The following is a 22,829-nucleotide window of genomic DNA, read 5'->3' on the forward strand; positions in this document are numbered from 1 at the left end:
ACCCTCCCTGGCAATTCTGCCCGCTCCCACCACGATCAGGAACCCCCCACCTCCCTTTCATTTGGCAAGGCCCCCAGAAGCCTCCCTGGAGACGGCAGAGAAAGGAGCCCCCGACGGGGCCTTCGCAGACCCCATGCCAACGTGGGTCCTAGTCCTGCCCTCTCAGGCCAGGTGGGCAGTGTGGGGTAGGGTCTGGCCTTTTCTCCCAGCAGCCCCTGCAGCCCCTCTGGACGGAGGGGTCAAGGAGCAAAGGACCAGAGGCCCCAGGAACTGCTCTGCTCCCCTCCCCCACACCAAGCCCCGCCGGAACCCCGGGACTGAGCAGGGGTCAGCGCATCACAAAGGGGCCTCGGAAGCCACAGGCCTCACGGAGCCTCTGAGTCACTGCCCTCCGGCCCCTGGGAGCCCCTCCACCTGGCCCTGTTCACTGAAACTCCAGGCCATCCCGAGCCAGCCTTCCAGACCTGCCCGCAGGCGACGGCCACTCCTGAGTGACCTGAGGTGAGCTGCTGGAGGCTGCCCGCTGGGCCGGCGCTCCCGGACGGACCTGAGAACACCTTCCAGCCCAGCCCATTTCCCGGGGCAGGCGGGGCGTTGTCCGTGCAGCTTCACCTGTCCCCGGGCCGGTAGCTCCTGGGCACGGTTCCCTTCCCGTGTCCTTGCGCCGCGACAGCCTGGGGGCCGCAGGTGCGACCCGGACCCCGACCCCGACCCCGACCCCGCAGCCTGGCCATGGCAGCCCCTTTCTGCCTATCTAGTGGAAGTGGGCTTTGCTGGCCCCGGTCTTGGAGGCCGTTCCTGAGCCCCTGAGTTCGAGGGACAGGTGAAGTACATTCACAGACCGAGTGAGCCGCCCAAGGCCCCGAGCTGTCCCACCCAACTGATTCACTCATTCATTCGCCTTTCACTCATTCAGTGAATGTTGATTGATGCCCGGGGTTGGGGAGCCCCAGTCTCGGTGCTGGGGACCCAGGGAACGGCCCCTACCCTGTGGTGCCGGTGTTTCCGATGGAGAGATGGAAGTGGAGATTGGGTTGTGTGTCTGGTGGTAAAACAGAGACAAGTCTGGGTGCAGGGGGTGCTGGGGCTGACTATGTTGATAAAGGACCCCAGGGAGGCCTCGCTGGGGATGACCTTGAGCTGGGACTCTGGAAAGGGGCAAAGGGCAGCAGGCAAGGTTCTGGGGCAGGAACGGTGGCAGGGGGTACGGGGAGAGGTGATAGGGACTCTGGGGGGTCCTGAGACCAGAGCAGTCCTGGCTTCTCCCCTCAAGTTGGGGCAGGTGGCAGGTGATGTCCAGAAAGTTAAGAGACCCACCTAAGACCCCTGAGTCGGTACAGAACTCAGGCAGAACCCCGGTGTTGGCGAGGAGGAAGATCTAACCCAGCCCCGGTGGCCTCAGCGGCAGGACGCTGACTGCCCAGGGCAGGACTGGGTCTGTGCTCCCCAGGCTTCTGCCAACTTCAGGCTCACCTCACGCAGGCCGGGCACCGGGCGCAGACATCAGAGGTGTGAGTTTGTCCTGAGTGAGGACAGCACCAGCTGCTCCCAGATTCCCAAGCAGCTTTTGGGGCAGAGCTCCAAGTACAGCAAAGGAGGTGCACACACACAAACAGGCACACGTGTGCATGTGCACACATGCTTTCACAGGTGCACACTCACACAGGTGCACACACACAGATGTACACATGCTCACACAGATGCACACTCACAGGTGCACACTCACACAGGTGCATGCTCACATGGGTGCTCACTCAGTTCCACACTCTCATAGGTGCACATTCACACAGGTGCACACATGCTCTCACAGGGGCACACTCACACAGGTGCACACACAGGTGCATGCTCACATGGGTGCTCACTCAGTTCCACACTCTCAGAGGTGCACACTCACACAGGTGCACACATGCTCTCACAGGTGCACACTCACACAGGTGCACGTTCTCAGGTTCATGTCTCACATGCAGATACGCACACACACATGGAGATGGAACACGTGTGCACACTCACAGGCATGAGCTTGGATGTGCATGTGGGTGTAAGCATGGGCATGAGTGGGCCCCAGGCAGGCTCCACTGCAGCAACCTGCCGACCCCCACAGGGAGCTGGGCCTACGGGACCTGGCAGGTGGACCCCAAGCTGTGAGCAGAGTGGTCCCCAGACCACCTCCAGCCAGACACTGGGCCTGGAGAGGTTGGCCTCCAGAAGAGACTGCCACGGGGCCAGCAGGCTGGGCCTCTCCCCACTCTGGGACCCCAGGCTCAGGGACTCCAGCCCGGGAAGGGTGTGGGAAGCCCTGAGGCACAGGTTCCAAGGGCCCAAGGGCCGGGGTGTGGGCTTGGCAATGGAGAGGGGCTGAGCACCCAAAGGGACCCGGCCCCTGCCCCCAGCCCGCAGTGGGCCCCTCCAGTCTCGGGCAGGGCCTCAAGCTCCGCACCACGTTTCCCCTGCCCTGGGTGGACGCGCCCCTGCCCTTGGCCTCGGGGCTGCTCAGCTGCGCACCATTCCCTCCAGAGACGTGGTGATGGGGAAGCTGGAAAGCCCAGCAGAGATGGTGGAGATCACCGGCCAGTCCAGGCAGAGGCGCCCCGGCTTCCTGGAGTGGGGGCTGCTTCTCCTGCTGCTCCTGGTGACGGGCGCCCTGGGGGCGCTGGGCCTCCTCTATGCCCACAGCAGAGGTGAGTGAGAGCCCTCCCGCAGGCCCCACCCCGCACCGCCACCGCTGCTCTTCCCCACCCCTCCGGAGGTCTGCACGCGCCCTCCCTGACCAGCGAAGAGGGGGTGGGTCTGCACGGGCTCCGGAGGCTGCGGACTCTGCAGGAGGGTCACTGACCTGCACGGGGCTGGGCCCCTTCCAGAAGGCTCTGCCCAGGCGCAGGCTGGAGCGCGGCTGGTTCCGCAGGCCACCGAGCCGCGGCAGACCAGGTCCCCGCCCCGCGTGCGCCCCCGGCCCTCCCGGCGCAGAACGCCTGCAGTTCCTGGCCGGCCCAGCAGAGGGAGCCCAAGCTCCAGAGCTGGGGACCCGCAGCGCGTCGGCGCCTCCAGGGCCACCCAGCAGCAGAACCTGCTGGGATGCTCCTCCCCTGGCCCCAGGAAGGCCCAGGTCACAGGTGCCTCGTGGCTTCCCAGACAGGCTGTCTTATTGCAGGATGGTGGGACGGTGCCGGGTTGGGGTCCCGGAGATGAGAGGTGCAGTCCCCACTTGGCAGTCCCCGCCCCTGGCCTCTCCCAGGTGACCTGGAGAAACGGGGCTGTCCCTCTCTCAGGTCAAGGAGCAAGGTGAGGGGCTCACGTACATGCACCTGGGCACCAGGCAGCCCTGGTCAGATCTCAGCCGCACCCTTGCGGGGGCCTGTACATCAGGTGTGCACCCGGGACGGGCGCCGTGGGCTCCTCCCGTGGGCTCCCGAGAATCTGTAGGAGAAGCACTCGCCTCAGTTCTCTCAACACTGGGGCACCACAGCCTCTGTACTAGAAGGTTCCCTCACCAGCCAGGGCCCTCGGCACAGTCTGCACCCGGTGGGACCATCCACCCATCCCTGGGCAAGGCCACTTCTGTGAACCAGACCGGGCTCAGCCTGTGGGTGTGGTGAGCACCGCCTCCCCCTCCCCAGGGCTGCTCCCGGCCTGACCAGGTGCCGGTGCCCTGCTCTCAGGCCCCTCCTGCTCCTGCCGGGGTGGATGCGCACTGCCAACTCCACGGCCACGGAACAGGGAAGGGGAAGGGTCACTTGCTGCTTGGAGAGCCCTGGGGAGCCCAAACCCCAGAGCACCTGTGTTCTGCAAACACCTGGCTTGAAGGCTTCCAGGGAACAAGGCTGAACCCACCCACCCCAGCGTGGGGCCCACAGGGGCCTGTCCTCTCCTGGGCAGTGAAGAGCTGCAAAGCCCACCCCAGCAAGAGGGACCCTCCCTGCCCAGCCTGCCTCCCCTCCTCAGCATCTCATAATACAAGCGGCTGTTTGTGGGGGCTCCACAGTCAGGACCCCTGTGCCCCCACCCCCAGCAGTGATCCGGTTGAGCTCATGGGAGGGTTTTATATGCAGGGTTATTTTTTATTTCTAAGTGTATTTTTCATTTCTGCTATGCTTTTTAAAAAATTGACTCGAGTTATTTAGAATTTTTAAAATTTTAATTTCCAGAGGCACAGGGCTATTTTTAGTTACCTTTTTTAAAAAATTGATTTTTAACTTAATTGCTTTGTTAGAATGGGATGTTGACTCTTTGATATTTGCTGAGGCTGGCTGCGGGGCTAACGCGTGGTCAGCTGGATCAGTAATCCGGGTGTGTGTATGGAATACAGCCGATCTCTGTTGAATGAAACTGGAAATATAGGTACAGATGCAGGTATAGTATAGATACAGATATACCCATCCGAGGCATCTTCTCTGTTTGCTTTTTTCACTTCCTTGATCTTCCAGTTACTGAAAGATGTGTGTTAAAATACTGCACTAGAGACCCATCCGTTTTCCTTGCAGTTAAGTCAGGTATCAATGTGCCTATTCTAAGGCTGCGTTACTGTGTGGATGCTAATTTAAAGTCCGTCTATCTTCCGATCCATGGGGTCCTGTACTTCCTTTCTCTCTCAACAATGCTGTCTGCCTTAAATTGTTTTAAATTCTCCTTTGTCTGATATGAACAGACTAGACAAATGCCTTTGCCGCCTCTGTTTTCTCCAATCTTTCTATTGAAACTTTGTGTCTTTGGCTTTAGATGTGTCTCGTGTACCAGCGTGTAGCTGGATTCGGTCTTCGTCTGTTACCTGGAAGATGTTGTCTATTGTGCACACCGAGGTCACTGAAATTACCTTTCCCTGTCGTGTCCCTTGAGGCTTCTTATGCCTCTTGTTTTTGTTTTTTTCTTTTCTTGCCTTCTTTTGTTTTTTGTTAATCTTCACCTGAGGATATTTTTCCATTGATTTTTTTTTTTTTTTTTAGATAGAGTGAAAGGGAGGGAGGGAGATGGGGAGAGAGAGAAACATCAATGTGAGAGAGACACATCAATTGGTTGCCTCCTGCACACCGGGGTTGGGGATCGAACCTGCAACCCAGGTATGTGCCCTTGACCGGGAATCGAACCTGTGACCCTTTGGTCCACAGGCTGATGTTCTAACCACTGAACCAAACTGGCCAGGCTTCTTGCCTTCTTTTGGATCGATCGATTATTTTTCACTTCATTTTCCCTCGACTAGCTTGGAAGTTTTCTATTTCTATCTTTTCATGGTCCTCTTGGATTCTTTGTTTTAATCTTTGTTGTTTTTAAAGTTATGGATAAACCCCTTCTCAGAAAAACAAGTGTTTTGATTGACGTTACAGTGGGCGGCGGTCCACGCCCGCACCTCTGCCCGCCCTGGAATCAGGCTCTTCAGAAGCAGCCGCGATTGGGCTCCTGTGCAAGGGCTAGCAAACTGTGGCCCACCGCCTGTGTTTGTAAATAAAGTTTTATTGGAACACAGCTGCGCCATTCATTTATGTTTCGTCTCTGGATGCTTTCCTGCTACCAGAGATAAAAGAATAGGTGAGACGGTCTCTATGTGGCCCACAAGCCTAAAATACTTACTCTCTGGCCCTTTACAGAGAAGTATTGCCAGCCCCCCTAAACTGAAACTCAGCCCCAGCTAGGCCCCAGGTGACATATCCACCTCGCCTGGGGTTCTGCTCTTTTAAGAAGAGGACACTTGGCTAAACCCCTGAGATCCTATTCATCTCCAAAACCCAAAGAATCTATAAGTGTGCAAAAGAGGCTAATGCTTGCTCTGTGTAACAACTATCAGGTTATGATCAGGTGTGATACTGTGGCTTGAGCCTATACAAATATAACATATGTAATTATCTTCCCAGAATCCTATATCTGGGTGAGCCTTACCAGGTTCACTCACCTTTTTTTTTAAAAAAAAAAAAAACTATTCTCAATCCACTGCATTCTTTATGGAGATCCCATTCCCACCTGGCACCATTTTTCTTCCTACTGAAATTCCTTTAGTACTTATAGTAGTCCAAGTGTGCCAGAAAGAAATTCTCTCAGCTTTTATTTGTCTGAAAAGGCCTCTATTTCAACTGTATTTTGAAAGTTATCTACTCTGGGTAGGTATAGAACTCTGAGTTGACCACCTGCCCCCTCAGTCACTCCATTGACTTCTGGCTCACATAGTTTCCGATGAGTAGTCTGCCAAATTTCCCCTCTTTACTCCTCTGTAATGTTTCTTCTTTTCTGACTGCCCTCAAGGTTTTCTCTGCTATCTTTGGTTACAGTTTAGCTGTGATGTGTCTAGGGGTGGGTGATGTCTGTGTGTAAGTATTTTGGTATTTATACTGTTTGTGGGTGTTTTTTATTTATTTATTTATTTTGGACTTTATTATCTTTCACTAATTTTGGAAATTTTTCAGCTGTTATCTTTTTCAATATTTCTTCTTCCCCTTTCTCAGTCTCTCTGTGATTCCACATATGTGTCTGTTGAATGGTTTGACATTATCCCATGTCAAACTGGACATCTGTTCAGTTTTTGTTCACTCCTTTATTCCTTGTGATACAGTTTGAAGAGTTTGACCCTGATTAGTATTCAAGTTCCTAGCTTTCCCTCAGCTGTATCCAGGACACTAGCCAGCCAGTCAAAGAAATTCTTCTCCTCTAATAATGTGCTTTTTATTTCTGATATTTCTGTGTGACTCCTTTCATAGCTTCCATCTCTTTGTTGAACTTTCTTATCTGTTCATGCATGTTATCCACCTTTTCCATTACATCCTTTAACATATAAATCACAGTTATTTTAAAGTCCTTCTCTAATGGCGCCAATATCTGGACTGTCTGTGAATCTAGTGCTACTGATCACTTTAGCTTGTGGAAATGGGTTGCTTTTACTTGCTTTTGCGTTTGTGTGTCACATGCATTTTTACTGGACATTATGAGAGGAAGAGTAGAGACTGAGGTCAGTAATATTTGCACCCATACATAGGCACACCTGCTCCTCTGTCAGCCTGTCAGTGTGAGAGGTTAGATCAATCTAGTCAGGAGTTAACTGACTTAGGGTTTTGTTCTTACTATTATTACCCTCAGTGCACTGCAGACTTCAATTTCCTCCAGCAATGGGCTAATATTACCTTGTGCCTAGAGAAGTGGCCCTGGCTGTTTTGGCTCAGTGGTTAGAGTGTCGGCCCACAGACTAAAGGGTCTCAGGTTTGATTCCAGTCAAGGGCACATACCTGGGTTGCAGGTTGATCCCTGCCCTGGTTGGGGCCATGCAGGAGGCAACCAATCGGTGTGTTTTTCTCACATCGATGTTTCTCTCTCTTTCTCTCACTCTCTTTTTCCCTCCCTCCCACTCTATCTGAAAATCAATGCAAAAGTGTCCTCAGTGGAAGATTTTTTTAAAAGCCCGCCATTGTGGCTCAGTGGTTGAGTATCGACCCATGCACCAAGAAGTCACCGGCTCAATTCCTGGTCAGGGCACATGCCGACTTTTTGGACCAAATCTCCAGTGGGGGCTATGCAGGAGGAAGCCACTCAATGTTCTCTCTCATAAATGTTTCTGTCTCTCTCTCCCTCTCCTTTCCTCTCTAAAAATCAATTTTTAAAAAACTTCTTTAAAGAGAAGTGGGCCTGGAGTGCCCAGAGTTTTTACCCTGCTCTTGCTGTAGCCTCTGCTCTCAGCACGCCTTGGGTGCGCCTTGGGTGACTGTGACACCGAGGGGTGCTCCTCGTGCCTTTGTTCCTTCAACAGTGGTAGGCTGCTGTTGCCTATCAGTGCTGGGCTCATGCTGGGGCAATAAGATCTCAGACGCTCTGGCCCAATCTCAGTCTTTGTCATGCCTCGGGTGTCTGGGCCCCAGAGTGGAGTGCTCAGCATCCTGGCCCTAATCCCCGTAGCCATCAAATTTTGTCTAATGCCTGAGTTTCCTGCCCCATCCCTAGTGACAGCAGTCCTCACTTTGATGTCAGTCTAAGATCCTGGGCCCACAAGGGTCTTCTTTATTCTCCCACAGACAGAGGACTTTTACTTCTGATAGTCCCTTGGGCCAGTAGATTTTCACTGACCCCTGTGGGGTGAGAGGAAGTCCAGGCAAGCAGGAGGAGTTTGGTGCCTGTGCCTCAGCAGAAGCAGATGATATGTATGCCGGTGCTGCTGGAGGGGCTCTCTATGATCTTGTGAGTCCTGCCCCCAGTTCGATCTTCTGAGACCTGCAGAGAGGAGTCGAGAGTTGTGGGCAACATTGCCATCTTCCACATATCTGGATCAGATAATCCCTAAATATGAAGTCCTTGAGGTTCTAGCCTGTTATTTCTCACTCATGGAGTGAATCCATGTCCGAATAGGTTTTACCTGTGGGAATCCTAGGTTACTCGGGCTGAGAGGTTTCCTTTGGGAGAATATGTGTGTTTGTTTCCATGGGGCATGTGGCATCATGCTACGAGCCTGGGACTGCTTAAAATCAACTTCTCAGCTTGAGGTTTCCATGACCACATGGGCATGGAAACTCACACCCCACACTTGCATGACAACCAGCCTGTGATTATGCATGGAAACACACCCCACGCATGCATGAAAACTAGCCTGTGATAATGCATTCTCCAGGGAGAATGTTCATTTTCCATCCAAGAAAGTTCTTTGCAGTCCTTTTTTTTTTTAAAGAGGAGAAAGACAGAGAGAGGAGGCATACATTATTTCAATCAAAGCCTTGTTCAAACCAAGGTCAACATTTGGAATAGGACAACACTTTCAGAGGAAATGTCACAATTATTTTTTTAATGTACAGTCTATGTGAAAATAATTTGCATATTAGAGAGTCATTCAAGCAAATATGAAAGAACACAGGGTAGATTGTATGTGGATCGAGCATTAAGGAAAACTACTCCGCCTGGCCCATGTGGCTCAGTGGTTGAGCATCGACCCTGCACCAAGAGGTCTCCAGTTTGATTCCCGGTCAGGGCACATGCCCAGGTTGTGGGCCCGATCCCCAGTCGGGGACATGCAGGAGGCGGCCAATCGATGTTCTCTCTCATCGATGTTTCTATCTTTCTCTCTCTTTCCCTTCCTCTCTCTCTAAAATCAGTAAAGAAGCCCTGGTCGGTTTGGCTCAGCAGTTAGAGCGTCGGCCTGCGGTCCAGAGAGACCTGGGTTCGGTTCCCGCTAAGGGCACGTACTTCGGTTGCAGTTTGTCCCCGGCCCTGGTTGGTCGTGCGGGTGGCAACCACTCGATGTGTCCCTTCACGTCAATGTTTCATCGATGTTTCTCTCTCTCTCTCTCTTCCTCTCTCTCCCTCCCACTCTGTCTGAACAAAAAATGTCCTCGGGTGATGATAAAAAAAAAAAAAAATCAATAAAGAAAAAAATATTTTTTTTTAAAAAAAGGAAAGCAACTCCCTTCTGGAATAAAGAAGAAAATGTCCTTGGGTGGGGTTTGTTCCATTTTCTCTTGCTCCCACATTAGCAGTAGGGGGAGAACTTCATTTCTATTCCGTTTTTGTGTCAAAGAGATTTGCTATTTTTTTTGTGCTCCTGCTTAGAAGAACAGATTTTAATTTATTTTTAAAATATGTTTTTACTGATTTGAGAGAGAAACATCCATTGGCTTTGCCTCCTGCATGTCCCATACTGGGGATTGAGCCCACAACCCGGGCATGTGCCCCTACTGGGAATCGAACCAGCAACTCTTTGGTGCAAGTGACAGTGCTCAACCAACTGAGCCACACTGGCCAGGGCAGAAGAACAGATTTTAAGTAAAAATATGAGGCTGGAAGTCCAAACTCTGTCACTCCTGGTGACTTGGCTACATCACCCCACTTCCCTGTCAGTTTTCTCATTACGAAAATGGAGATGGTGAGCTGCACACGCTTCTTGTGATAATCGAATGAGGCAATAAAGTTAAAAGGCCTCATGGAAAAACATGACTCTATTGTCTCAGTCAGTTTTGGACATGTTCCCTGGGGGGCGCACTGTATCCTAGGGCAACTCAAGCTGTAGCACCTGACGCACTTACCATAGGAATTCCTCCAACCAGGAGGTTGTGGCAGCCCATGTTGGGTACATGGGGAGACAGAAGAGACCCGTAAGCATGAATGAGCCATGAACTTGCCTTTTTAGCTTTGGTCTCGACAACACTTCATTCACCCAGTTCATCCTTGTTTTCTCTTTTTGGTGCTCATAATTCCTTTCAACCAGTCCAGGCTTCCAACAGACTTTATGCTCTTTCTGTGCAAAGATATTTTTTTAGTATCTGTTATGGTGCTTGTTGGTGGAGACAAATTCAGATTTTATCTGGAATGTCTCAGTTCACTTTCGAGCTGTAAATATATTTTTGCTGGGTATAGAATTCTAAGTTGATAGTGCTGTTGTTGTTTTTCTTTCATTCTAGCATTTACTCAAGGGTTCATTCCATCATATTCTGACCTCTCCTGTGTATGATGAGAAGACAATCATCATTCTTACTGTTGTTCTGCTGAACGTAATGTCTTTTTAGCTCCAGCTGCATTTAAGAATGTCTCTTTCTCTTTCATCCCTCAGTATTTTGACTGTGATGCTGCTTTGTGTGTGGTTTTCTTTGTATTTTTCCTGTTGGGATGCTATCAGCCTGGGACTGCTTAAAATTAACTTCTTAGCACTTCTCGGACCTGTAGATGTATGTATTTCATCGTGTTTGAAAAATCTGTGACCTCCATCTCTTCAAAGACCCATGTCGTCTCCCCTCTGGGACTTCAGTTACACGTATGTCAAAGCATGTAATGTTGTCCCACCCATTTCATAGCCTTTGTTATGTTGTTTTAAAACTAATTTTTGAAAATTTCGGACAAGTTTTAGGTTTACAGAATTACTGCAAAGATAGAACAGAGTTCCCATGCACTCCACACCCAGTGTCCCATGATTGACATCTTACATTAGTGTGATACATGTATCACAAGTCATGAACCAATATTAATATACTACTTTTAACTAAGTCTATTCCTCCGTTTTTTTCCTCATGTTCTTTTCTGTCTCAGGATTTGATCCCCTCTGGAATCCTCTGTTATAGTCAGTGGTCCAATCTCTTGACAGTGATGGTTTCTCAGACTGTTTTTAGGGTCTTTGTTTTGTTGTTTTATTTTGTTTTAATTTGTGGTCTTGACAGTTTTGAAGAGGGCTGGCCAGGTGTGTTATAGAATGTCTCTCAATTAGGATTTGTTTGATGTTCTTCTCTCGATTAGACTGGGATAGAGTGTTTCAGGGAGAAAACCCACAGATCAAGGACACATACTTTCAGTGACTTATCACTGCTGATGTTGACCTTGACCACATGGCTTGAGGTTAGTGTTTGTCAGGTTTTTGCCCTGTAAATTTACTTCTGTCCCCTCCCTGTCCCTACTGTCCTCTTTGAAAGGAAGTCACCATGTGCTGCCCACACTTAGGGGTGGGGTTATGTCCCCTGTTCTTAGAGATGGAATGTGTATATCAGGTATGTGGAGTTCTTCTGTATGGGAGACTTGTCTATTCTCCCCATTTTTATTCAATGATTTGTTTATGTCAGTGTGGACTTGAGGGTATTTATTTTGTACTTTGGGTCAGAATCCCATAGTACTTTATTTTCTTGTTCAAATTGTTTTTACTTTGGCCACAGGGGCGGGGTGGGGCTATCATTTGGTTTCTAGGGTCTTTGACATACCTCCATCGTTGTGGGCATATCATCTTTGAAGAGGATAGTAGCATTTTCTTACTCCGTGGCACTATAAAGTGTTCCAAGCTCACCCCATGTAACTCCTGCCCCAGGTATAGAATCGGCCATCTCTCCCAGGCCCCTGGTTCCTTTCATCATGGTTTTAGAAATGAAGACCTGGCGCTCACACGCCCGTGGCCCCTGGGCTGACTGGGGGCGGCCAGGACGCAGCCCATCGCCACTCCTCGTCCGTTTCTGCTCTGTGGCCCGTTCCCTTCTCTCTGAAGTTCAGAGCTGTCTCCACATGGGCGTCATGCGACACTTCAGCCGTTCCCACTGCACGGGGCGCTTCTTGAGGTCAGGGCCTGGCAGATGCCTACGGAGTCCCTCAGGCCCAGCCCCAGGCTGACAGTGATCGACACCTGTCGGGTTGATGGCTAAGCAGGTGACAAATGGAAAGAGCAGCAACCAACAGGAGGAGAACCACCGCCCACCCCCATCACTTCTCATAAACATTCCCTCGAGGGGCCAGGACCGCAGGGAGCACCCGCCATTTCCAGGGCGGCCTACACCCTCTGAAGACTGTGGTCAGGGCCGACCCAGGACCCGGCCCTGCCCACAGCCCTGACCTGGACGGCCCCGTTCTCTCTGCCCACCCGTCCCACGGCCTCTCTGTGGAAGTTCGGCCACAGCCAGCTCTGGCGTGGCCAGGCCTGGTGTGTTCTCTCCCCTGACCTGGTCCCCCTACCCCATCCCTGCACCTCCCCCTCCTCCCCTCTCCAGGTAGAGTTGACTGCCCACCCTAGAAGGTCCTGACGCCCACCAGGCAGGGTCCCCCATGTAGGAGGGGTGGAGGGAAGGTGGCTCTGTTCCTTCAACAGAGAGTGAAGGGGGAGAGGCTGGAGCTGAGGGTGGCCGATGGGTCAGAAAGTGTTCCCCCCACAGGACATCCTTTTCCTTAAATAAGCTTCTTGTTCCAGCCTTGGTAGGACCCCCGCCCCCAAGAGCTGCCCACCTTGCATGGGGGCAGCTCATGACCATGAGGTAGGAGAGGAAGTCCAGGAGACCTCTGGAGAGGGAGGCCCTGCCTCAGGAACCCTCTGAGCCCCAGCAGATGGGGGAGCCCAGGGAGGGGGCCTGGGGCTGGGGCAGGCAAGCCAGGGGCGTCCCATCCACTCAGCCTCAGAGATGAGTTCCGCTGGGGTCCTTGTGAGTCGGTTCCCTGGTGATCAGCCCGCCTGCAGAGGGGAGGGCTGTGGCCCCAGGACCCTGGCACGGCAGAATGCCGGCACCTGCCAAGGATCCCCGAGGGCTGGCGCTGGCGGCTGGAGGCCGGAGCTGAGTGCTGTGTCTCTCCCCAGGGAAGCAGCTGCCAACCCTTACTAGCCGGCTTCCCGTCTCCCGGGAACAGAAGATCACTGTAGAGCGGATACCCCGAGGTAGCCGGCCTTCCCCACAGACACGCCGAGGGGCTGGCACTCGGGAGGGGCAGGGAGCCCGCGGCCAGGCCGCGTCACCGCAGGCCCCGAGTCCCAAGGAGAGAGGACAGTGGCAGGGTGCGGCAGTGAGCCCAGGCTTGGGCGCTGCCCCGAGGCCTGGCAGGGGCACATTCACACAACCAGCTGGGGGTGGTGTTGGGGGCTGGGGGTCTGGGCAGAGCCAACAGCACTGGCTGGCGGCCTGGAGGAGCAGCCCCTGGTGAGGCGAGAGCCGGCGGGGGTGCAGACAGGCGGGGGTGCAGACAGGCAGGGGGCACACCGCCGGCTTCAGCCCTGGGGCGGGGTAACTGCAGGGTCAAACTAGAACAAGGCTCACCCTCACCCAAGGCCTCAGGCTGGGCCACCCCAGGACTTGCAGTGGCCTCCGGCCTTGCCCTCGGGGTCCTAGGCCGGACAGCCCACGGGACTGGGACGGTGTGGGGGGCCCACCCACCCCCACCTGCACCCCCACCCGCCCCCACCTGCACCCCCACCCGCGCCCCCACCTGCGCCCGCCTCTCATGCTACACTGCCCTTGCCCGCAGCCGTCCAAGAGGTTGGCGAGATCGAGGACACGTGCATCAGTCCTGGCTGCGTGATAGCAGGTGAGCCTCCCTCCGCGCCTCCCAACCCTGCCGGGCCGGGCTGCCCGTGTGCCGGCACAGGCCCTGCCGGAGGCCGAGGGGAGCAGCCAGGACACGAGGCACTGGGGCCGAACTGGGGCTCCGCACTGGGCTGAGGAAGCGGGTTCTGCTCCCCATTCTCATCCCCCGCCCTCGGCTCCCCGACAGAAGCCCCTGGGTCCCTGGCCTCAGGACCCCGCAGGGTCTTTCTTTTGCATTTACAGAAAGACCACACGAACTATGTCCTCAGTCACGTTTTCTCCCAGGAGTGGGTCTTACAAGGGGGGTTCACGTGCTGCTAGTCACAGACAACAAACTGCAAGCAATGTGAGGAAACGCTAGTGGGAGAACACTGGGGCCGGGGTGCTCCTGCAGGTGTTCCCCGTGGGGTCCCAGCCGCGTGGAACAGGACAGGGTCCCGGGGCCGGGGGTGCTCCTGCAGGTGTTCCCCGTGGGGTCCCAGCCGCGTGGAACGGTCCCGGGACCGGGGGTGCTCCTGCAGGTGTTCCCCGTGGGGTCCCAGCCGCGTGGAACAGGGTCCCGGGGCCGGGGGGGGGGTCGCAGCCCAGCAGCCCAGCCACCTCCACTGAGGGCTCCCAGGAGCGGGGCCCCACTGTCCCTGCACACTTGGGGTTCTGGGGACAAAGCCACTTCCTCTAACAGAAAACAACCCCCCAAGTGGCGAGGAAGAGCCACTTGGACGCACGGACTCCAGGGACAGAGCAGAGCCCCTTTGTCGGACTGCTGGCATCACGAAATTCAAGAGAAGGGAATAGAGGGTTCAGAGAGGTCACGGGGATCCAAGGTCATGTGGCTGACATGGGGTGGCCCTAGAAGTTGAGTCCCTGCTCCCAACTTCACTGGGGCTCAGAGGGCGACTGAACCTCCCGAGGGCACGCAGCTGCCGGTGAATGCGATGGCCCCCCGGCATCCACAGCTGCGCCCCCTCTTCCTTCCACCCCCGGGGGTGAGCAGCTGCCAGGATCCTCCAGAACATGGACTCGTCCAAGGAGCCATGTGACGACTTCTACCAGTACGCGTGCGGGGGCTGGATACGGCGCCACGTCATCCCCGAGACCAGCTCCCGCTACAGTGTCTTTGACATCCTGCGGGATGAGCTGGAGGTCGTCCTCAAGGGTGAGCTGGCCAGGACCTGGGGCGGACCTGGTGAGGCCGGTGCCTGTCCACTCGAGGTTGGCGGTGGGGCCATGGGGACAGCCCACGGAGCCCTCTGTCCAGTGGGCACAGGGGAGAGGGGATCCCCTGGGATAAAGGCCCCGCAGGGGCAGATGGACCACAAGTCCCTGAGTGTGGTGGGAGCATGGGAACCTTTGACCTGGCCCCCAGCAGCTGCCTCAGGCCTCTGTCCAGCTTTCTCCTGGGCCCACAGGGCTGCTGGAGAAACCCACCACCAACGACCGGCCGGCTGTGCAGAAGGCGAAGACACTGTACCGGTCCTGCATGAATGAGAGTGAGTGGGGGGAGGGGGCTGGTCCTGCATGAATGAGAGTGAGTGGGGGGAGGGGGCTGGTCCTGCAGGAATGAATGAGTGGGGGGAGGGGGCTGGTCCTGCAGGAATGAGAGTGAGTGGGGGGGCTGGTCCTGCAGGAATGAATGAGTGGGGGGAGGGGGCTGGTCCTGCATGAATGAATGAGTGGGGGGAGGGGGCTGGTCCTGCATGAATGAGAGTGAGTGGGGGGAGGGGGCTGGTCCTGGATGAATGAGTGAGTGGGGGGAGGGGGCTGGTCCTGCAGGAATGGGGCCAAGTGGGAGACACTGCCCCTGCCAGAACCCATTTCACTCTGGACCCCCAGCTGCAGCACAGCATGGTGAAGTGGGTGCCACTCACTCAGGACTCAGGCCAGAAGGGCTGTGTGCTGTGCCCCCCACCTGCCAACTATGTCCGGACTCTCCATGGGGCACAGACTTACTGCCAGCTGCCCATGATGCCCTCACACCCTGACCCCAGCGCGGGCCACAGGCAGGAGGACCTCAGTGAGAGGCCTGGCTGAAAGCCCCGGGAAAAGCCTGTGTGCCCATGCGTGTACTGCGTGTGCGTGTGTGAGGATGTGTGCATGACTGTGTGCATGTGTGTATATGCATGTTTATCTGTATAGTATATGTGTGTAGGTATGTGTGTCTGTGTGTGTCTATGTGTGTAGTATATGTATGTGTGTGTATATATATGTATGTGAGGATGTGTGTATGTGTATATGTGTGTGTTTATCTATATAAGTATGTGTGTGTGTATATGTATATACATATGCCTGTATATGTATAGGTATATGTGTCTGTGTTGTATATGTATGTGTGTGTATGTGTGTATATATATGTATGTGAGGATGTGTGTATGTGTATATGTGTGTGTTTATCTATATAAGTATGTGTGTGTGTGTATATGTATATACATATGCCTGTATATGTATAGGAATATGTGTCTGTGTTGTATATGTGTGTATGTGTGGGTGTGTTTGTTAAAGAAAAATTTACTCCTGGCACTTGTTGAAGTTCGTGAAGCAGACTTTATTCAGGGCCATCTGGACAGGTGTGGGGACCACCGTGATGGGGTTCTGCAGAGGGGGAGGGAGACAGGCTCAACTCCGAGTCCCCAGCAGGCCAGTGGGGACTTTGCAGCCAAGGAGCAGCTGGGTGAGTGGATGGAAAATTATCAAGAGAAGACATCATGGGTAGGGACCTTCTGGCTAAACCCACCTATTAGGATTCTTGCAGAAGGCAGGCTGGTGGTCAGACATCACCCAGGAGCAGTGGGGGATGAGGACCCTGACCAGGTGTGGAGGGTGGGAGTTCAGCAGGGTTCTGGCTGAAATTAGGTTTTAAAAGGAGTCTAGAAATGGGCCTCGGATATGGCCCCTGAGCCAGATTAAAGTCTGGTCAAGAAAGAATGTGTGTGTTACTGGGTGTGTGTGTATGACTATATCTGTGTATAGGTATATGTGTCTATGTGTATATGTATATGCATGTCTGTGTGTGTGTGTGTGTATGTACGTGTGTAAGTACAGGTGCTAGTGTATATGTATATGCATGTCTGTGTGTGTGTGTGTGTATGTACGTGTGTAAGTACAGGTGCTAGTGTATATGTATATGCATGTCTATGTGTGTATATGCGTGAGTTTATGCGTATGTGTCAGTGTGTATGTATACACATGTCTATGTGTGTAGTATATGTATGTGCATGTTATGTGTATGTGCACACACACGTGTGTAGGTATATGTGCCAGTGTACATATACACATATCTCTATGTGTATATGTATATGCATTTCTACGCGTGTCTGTGCATAGGTATATGTGTGCGTGTATATGTGTATGCATGTCTATGTGTGTAGGTATGTGCATATATGCATGTTTATGTGTGTATATGCATGTAGGTAGGTATATGTGCATGCATATATATGTCTCTGTATGCATATATGCCTGTGTGTATATGTGTGTGTGTGTATGTACACATGTCTGTGTGTATATGTGTGTGTATATGTACATGGGTATGTGTGTATACATGTCTGTACATGTCTATGTGTGTGCATGCTGTGGGATTTCTCAGTGCTCTGGTTTCTATTAAGAGGACTTACACATCTGGGACACCTTTGGCTTGTCTTCCCCTAAGTCCCTGTTCAGGGGCTTGCAACCCCAGCCTGGGGGTCAGAGGCTCAGAGCTGGGGTCTTTCTGGGGTCTTCTGGAGGGTGGCATTGTTCTTCACATACCTGACAGCAAGGCTCGTTGGGACCCCAGCTGTATGGGGGTGCTTTCTCAAGCCCCATTTGTGCGGGCCTAGGCTCATCTCCTCTTCTCCCCATGGGAACTGAAGGTCATTAGTCCAGTCTGGCCAGCCCCGCCAGGTGAAGGGGGCTTCCTGTGTCCCCACCTGTGTGAACTTTCTGGCCCAAGACTGAACTTAGAACAGGACAATGGCCAAACCAGACATGAAGATCCAACCTAGACCCACAGCTCCTCCTGGAAGCCAGTCCACCCTCCGGGGGACCCAGCCCGGCAGCTACACGTTGCCCCGTAACAGCTCCAGGGGCTCCATCCATCACTGCAGCTCCTCGATTCTGTCCCCACTTCCAAACCAGAATCAGCCAGAGGAGCGGGGGTGCCCCAACCCATCCTGCAGATACCCAGCTGCCCCGTGTCCCTGCCTCCCAGCTCCCAGGCCCCTTCTCCCCCTGGGGTCTCCTCTGCCCCTCCCCTGCCCCCCCCCCCCCAGGTCTCCCTTTATCTCCACACTTCACCGCGTCTCTGAGTCAAGTTCTCCCAAGCTTCCTGCCAGACCATGGCTGCCCTGGAGAAGTGCTTCACTCTGTCCAGCATGTTGGTCTGCCCCAGGCTTGTCCCACATCCCTGTCGGGGGATCCCAGCGTACCCCCGGGGGAGCCCTGCCTGCTCCTGGCCACAGCCCCCCTCAGACGGGCTCACCCACAGTCGCTGGCCTGTCTTCCCCTCCTGGTCACTTCGTCTGGTGGCACCTGCATGTTTAGGAACCCCCAACCCCCTTTCATATCTGCACCCCATCTCCGCTAGTCCCAGGCCCTTCTGTGCCCTGTGCTGCAGAATCCAAGGGCCGAGCGGGCCTGTGGGACAGCAGTGTCCCACCCACCAGTGTCTGGCGAGTGACCACCCACTCCTCCCCTCCCAGGCATCATAGAGAAACGAGACTCTCAGCCCCTGCTGGACGTCTTAGAGGTGTTGGGAGGCTGGCCAGTGGCCACGGAGAAGTGGACAGACACCGTAGGTGAGGCCAGGGCCTGGGGCAGCTTGTACAGACGGGGCCCTGGGCCTGGGGCTCCTGGGAACCCAGGCTTCGGACCCGGGCTGGGGACTTGCATCAGAAGCCAGCAGGCGGGCTCCCTGGGGCTGGACCCCTCTGCTCTGGCCCCGAGGAAAGACGTGTGTTCCAGACCCAGGCTGGGGACCCAGGGCTCCCAGTTCTGAGCACGAGCTCAGCTCTCTGCAGGCTGGTTCAACCTCAGGTCGGGGGTGGGCACAGGGTGCACCCAGGCCTGGCAGCCCCTGCACACACTGCTGCCCCCAGGGCCCTGCTGTACCCTGTGGACTGTGGGGAAGTGGCGTCCCCAGGTCCCCCAGCCCCCAAGGCCCACAGGTGAGCCATGCAGGGGTTCCTTTGCCCCCTGAGGTCTGGGCTTAGGAGGCCAGGGGTCCACTGAGCGACGGGGAGCTGCCTGGGAGCCCAGGGACCTGACTGGTCACCAGCACAGGCACTGACTCCCCAGGCCAGAACTGGGAGCTGGAGCAGCAGCTGGCCGTGATGAACTCGCAGTTCAACAGGCGTGTCCTCATCGACCTCTTCATCTGGAATGATGACCAGAACTCCAGCCGGCACATCATCTACGTAGGAGCCCCAGGGGGTGGGCGGGGCCGGGAGCCGGGGTGGGCGGGGCGGGGGGAGGCTGGGCTGGGCCCGGGGGGCTGGGGGCCTAGGCGGGACCCCATTCCTGGCTAGGACTCCAGCACAGCAGGGAGAATCCAGGGCCATGGCCAGATCGGCAGATGAGCTCCGGGGGTTTTCCCAGGGCCCTGCTCTGGGGTCCAAGTCCATGGTGTGGGGGGCCGGCTGCCGATGACCCTGTGTCCTGACCCGTGGCCCACGTGCTGAGCTGGTTCTCGGACCAGCTGCCCAGCCCTTGGGCACCTGGGCAGGAAACCTGACCTCAGAAAGCCAAAGAGCCCCCCTGTGGCAAATGTGACCCAGTCTGGGAGGAAGGGGGCTGGCGCCCCTCCGCCCACCCGCAGTCCCTCCCCGGGGGTCCTGTGCCCGCACACAGTGAGCAGGCTCCCGCACCAGGGCGCATTCGGGCTGAGGAGGGGAGAGGGGCCGGCGCCGGCCCAGGCTCACGCCCTCTGTCTGCAGGTAGACCAGCCCACCCTGGGCATGCCGTCCCGAGAGTACTATTTTCAGGATGGCAGCAACAAGAAGGTGAGTCCCCGCGAGACCTTGTGTCCAGGCCCTTTTCTGCGCCCCCCCGTCCGGCCCTCCTCCCTCACTCCAGGCCCACCTGGAGCCAGCTTCCCGCGTGTCCCCCCCGGCCCCACAGCCAGCCTTTGTGAGTACCTGAGTGGTGCAGCCTAGAGCTGTGGGCACAAGCTCTGTCACCCGGTAGAGTGTCCCCAGACCTTCGGGAGAAGCTCAGCTCAACCAGCGGCCCCGGGGACACCTGCCAGGCCCCACACAGCACTGGTGTCCTGCTCGGGGCACAGGCCCAGGCTGCTCCCGCGGCCACTCGCCCCTGCACCGAGAAACCGAGGAACCAAACACTGGCTAGTGGCAGGACCCGGGCCCGCGGGGGCAGGGAGCAGATCGCTGGAAGGCCGGGTGTGGAATGACCCCCCGCGGCAGAGGGGCCCCAGCTCGGCAGTGGGGGAAGGAAAGAGCCGGAGAAAAGACGGCGTGACCGGAAGGAGCAGCTGTGGAGTGAGGCCGTGAGGCTGGAGCCCGCACGGGGCCGCGCAGAGCAGCGGGGCTGGGCCGTCAGGAAGGGCTCCCCGCAGCCCCGGACCAGCCCCAGTGGAGAGGACCCTCCAGGATGGGGCACAAAAGCAGCGCGTGTAGGCAGGGCATGTCCTGGAGGCACAGTTCCCGACACCCGGCTCAGGCAGCCTGGCACCCGACAGCCCGGCGTGGCCTGGGCTTCACCAAGCACTGCTGCGTGGCAGCCAGCAGAGCAGGACTCGGTGCCCTGGGAGCTCGGGACCAGGTGTCACTGGCTCGAGGAGTGGGGAGCCCAGCCCTGGGCTGTCTGGGGTCTTCAGGGCCTAGGCCCGGGATCGGTCTGGGAAGTGGGCATGTCCACCCATGGGGATGCCTGACAGGGAGTGTGAGTGACAGCTGAGGACCTGGCAGGGGGTGGGGGGGTGGGGGCGTGACAGTCTGCAGTTTCCCAAGGGCCCGCTGTGACCTGCTGGCCAAGGTTGGCCAACAAGCACCCTGGGGGCCTGCTCCATGTCACATGCCCACCCCACCCCCACACAGAGCTCCTTGGGGCCTAAGGTGGCCAGGCTGCCTGACTCCATCCTGCATCCTTTGGTCCAGGTGCGTGACGCCTACCTGAGGTTCATGGTGTCATTGGTCACGATGCTGCGGGCAGACATGCACCTCCCTGAGAACAGCCTCCTGGTGCAGAAGGACATGGCCCAGGTGCTGAAGCTGGAGACACAGATAGCAAATGTGAGGCTGGCCCACAGGTGGAGGGCGGGGAGGGACACACCTGGCCCCCAGCCACCTCCCCTGGCCAATGCCCAGCCCCCCACAGGCCACAGTCCCCCAGGAGGAGCGACACGACGTCACGGCCCTGTACCACAGGATGAGGGTGAAGGAGCTGCAGAACAAGTTCGGCCTGAAGGTGAGGCGATGGGGGAGGGGCATGTGGTGCCTGGTGGGCGCCGGACACCCAGGAGCCGGCCGCTCCGGCCCGGCCCTGGCCCCGGCCCCAGCCCCAGCCCCGACTCTCCCTATTCCTGGCCTCTCTCATTTAAACTCAGAGATCCTTACAGCCCTGAGCAGGGGCCCTGTAATGGTCACCCAAATAGGGACGTTTTCCCGCTGGGACAGCAGGTGTCAACAGACCATCTCAGTCAGGGGGCCACTCTGTCTGTGAGGTGGGCTCCAGTTTTCTGAGCAGGAAAGAGGCTGGGAGCAGTGGCTGACTCAACTGAGTTGGAAAGACCCTCACCCAAGTCCTGCTCTAAACCCCAACACGACTCCCCCCAGATCTGCCTGCCCCTGACTGAGAGCTGTCCCCACGCATCTGTCCAACCTGACCCTCCCCACTGGCCACACCTTACGTTGGGGCTGAGCCCTGGAGGGGCCTCCTCCCGCAGAAGGAGGGGGGGAATGTCCTTGTACCCCTGCCAAGTCAGAGGGCGGAGGGCGTGGCAGGGACACAACCCAGTCTGAGGGTGGAGGGCATGGGTGTTGATGGGGCCGAAGTCAGAGGGATGAAGTTAGGACAGACTCAAGGTCAGAGGTTCAAACCAGCTCAATTAATCAACGTATCAAAGACGGAGCGCCTTTTCTTCATGGCTGGTGTCTGTGTGTTCTCCGTGAGAAATCTCGCGCCCACCCAAGGTGGCTGAGGTCTACAGTCAGCCTTGAGCTTATTCTTTCAGAGAGCGACGTAGAAGTCATTTCCTTCCGTCCCCCTGTCTGGTGACTCGGCTCCTTTTATTAAAGAGAACCTCTCCCTTGACACTCTGCACGGGACCTTCACTGAAAATCATGTTTGTGAATCGCGTGGTGTGTGTGCACCTGTGAGCGTGCACCTGTGTGGGTGTGCCTGTGTGTGTGCACCTGTGAGCATGTGCCTGTGCCTGTGAGAGTGCACCTGTGTGTGTGTGCACCTGTGAGTGTGTGCCTGTGTACATACACCTGTGTGTGCCTGTGTGCATGCACCTGTGAGCCTACACCTGTGTGTGCCTGTGTGTGCACCTGTGAGCCTATACCTGTGTGTGTGCCTGTGTGTGCACCTGTGAGCATGTGCCTGTGCCTGTGAGAGTGCACCTGTGTGTGTGTGCACCTGTGAGTGTGTGCACCTGTGAGTGTGTGCCTGTGTACATACACCTGTGTGTGCCTGTGTGCATGCACCTGTGAGCCTACACCTGTGTGTGCCTGTGTGTGTGCAACTGTGAGCCTATACCTGTGTGTGTGCACCTGTGAGCCTACACCTGTGTGTGTGCCTGTGTGTGTGCACCTGTGTGTGTCTGAGCGCTCCCTGCCCTACTGTTCTGTGTGCCCCATGCCAACCAGCCGCTGACTCCCAAGACCCCACTGCTACAGCTTTAGGATATTCTCAGTATTCCACAGAGTGAGAAGCAACCTGCTCTTCAGGGTCATCTTGAGTTTTCTCCGTCTTTTGCATTTTCTTACAAAACTCAGCTTGCTCATTGCACCCACCAGCTTGCGAGGTTGTATAGGGATTGCTGCAGTCCACCTCCCTGTTCGTTTCGGGGACACGGACACCTTGCTTGTGAGTCTTGCAGCCCCCCAACCCAATGATGTTTCCGTCTCTGGTTTCTCGCGGTGGGCTTGCCAGTTTTCTATGTCAAGACCGTCCACATCTTTCTCGAGATGTGTT

The 22,829-nt window shown here is 55.7% G+C and overlaps 1 protein-coding gene across 1 annotated transcript in view; it reads left to right on the plus strand.

Moving 5' to 3' along the window:
- Positions 1-2,524: 2,524 nt before the first annotated feature.
- The window catches only part of MMEL1 (membrane metalloendopeptidase like 1), a 29,247-nt gene continuing 8,942 nt past the window's right edge, over positions 2,525-22,829 (plus strand). Inside the window, exons 1-10 of the mRNA XM_036256944.1 lie at positions 2,525-2,678; positions 12,983-13,060; positions 13,645-13,704; positions 14,698-14,859; positions 15,113-15,193; positions 18,377-18,472; positions 18,972-19,090; positions 19,610-19,675; positions 20,789-20,923; positions 21,009-21,098. Coding sequence (XP_036112837.1) covers positions 2,525-2,678; positions 12,983-13,060; positions 13,645-13,704; positions 14,698-14,859; positions 15,113-15,193; positions 18,377-18,472; positions 18,972-19,090; positions 19,610-19,675; positions 20,789-20,923; positions 21,009-21,098 — 1,041 coding nt within the window. The remainder of the gene's footprint in view (positions 2,679-12,982; positions 13,061-13,644; positions 13,705-14,697; positions 14,860-15,112; positions 15,194-18,376; positions 18,473-18,971; positions 19,091-19,609; positions 19,676-20,788; positions 20,924-21,008; positions 21,099-22,829) is intronic.

This window comes from Molossus molossus, unplaced genomic scaffold, assembly GCF_014108415.1.
Source record: "Molossus molossus isolate mMolMol1 unplaced genomic scaffold, mMolMol1.p scaffold_m16_p_12, whole genome shotgun sequence".
In the NCBI taxonomy this organism is placed as follows: Eukaryota; Metazoa; Chordata; class Mammalia; order Chiroptera; family Molossidae; genus Molossus; species Molossus molossus.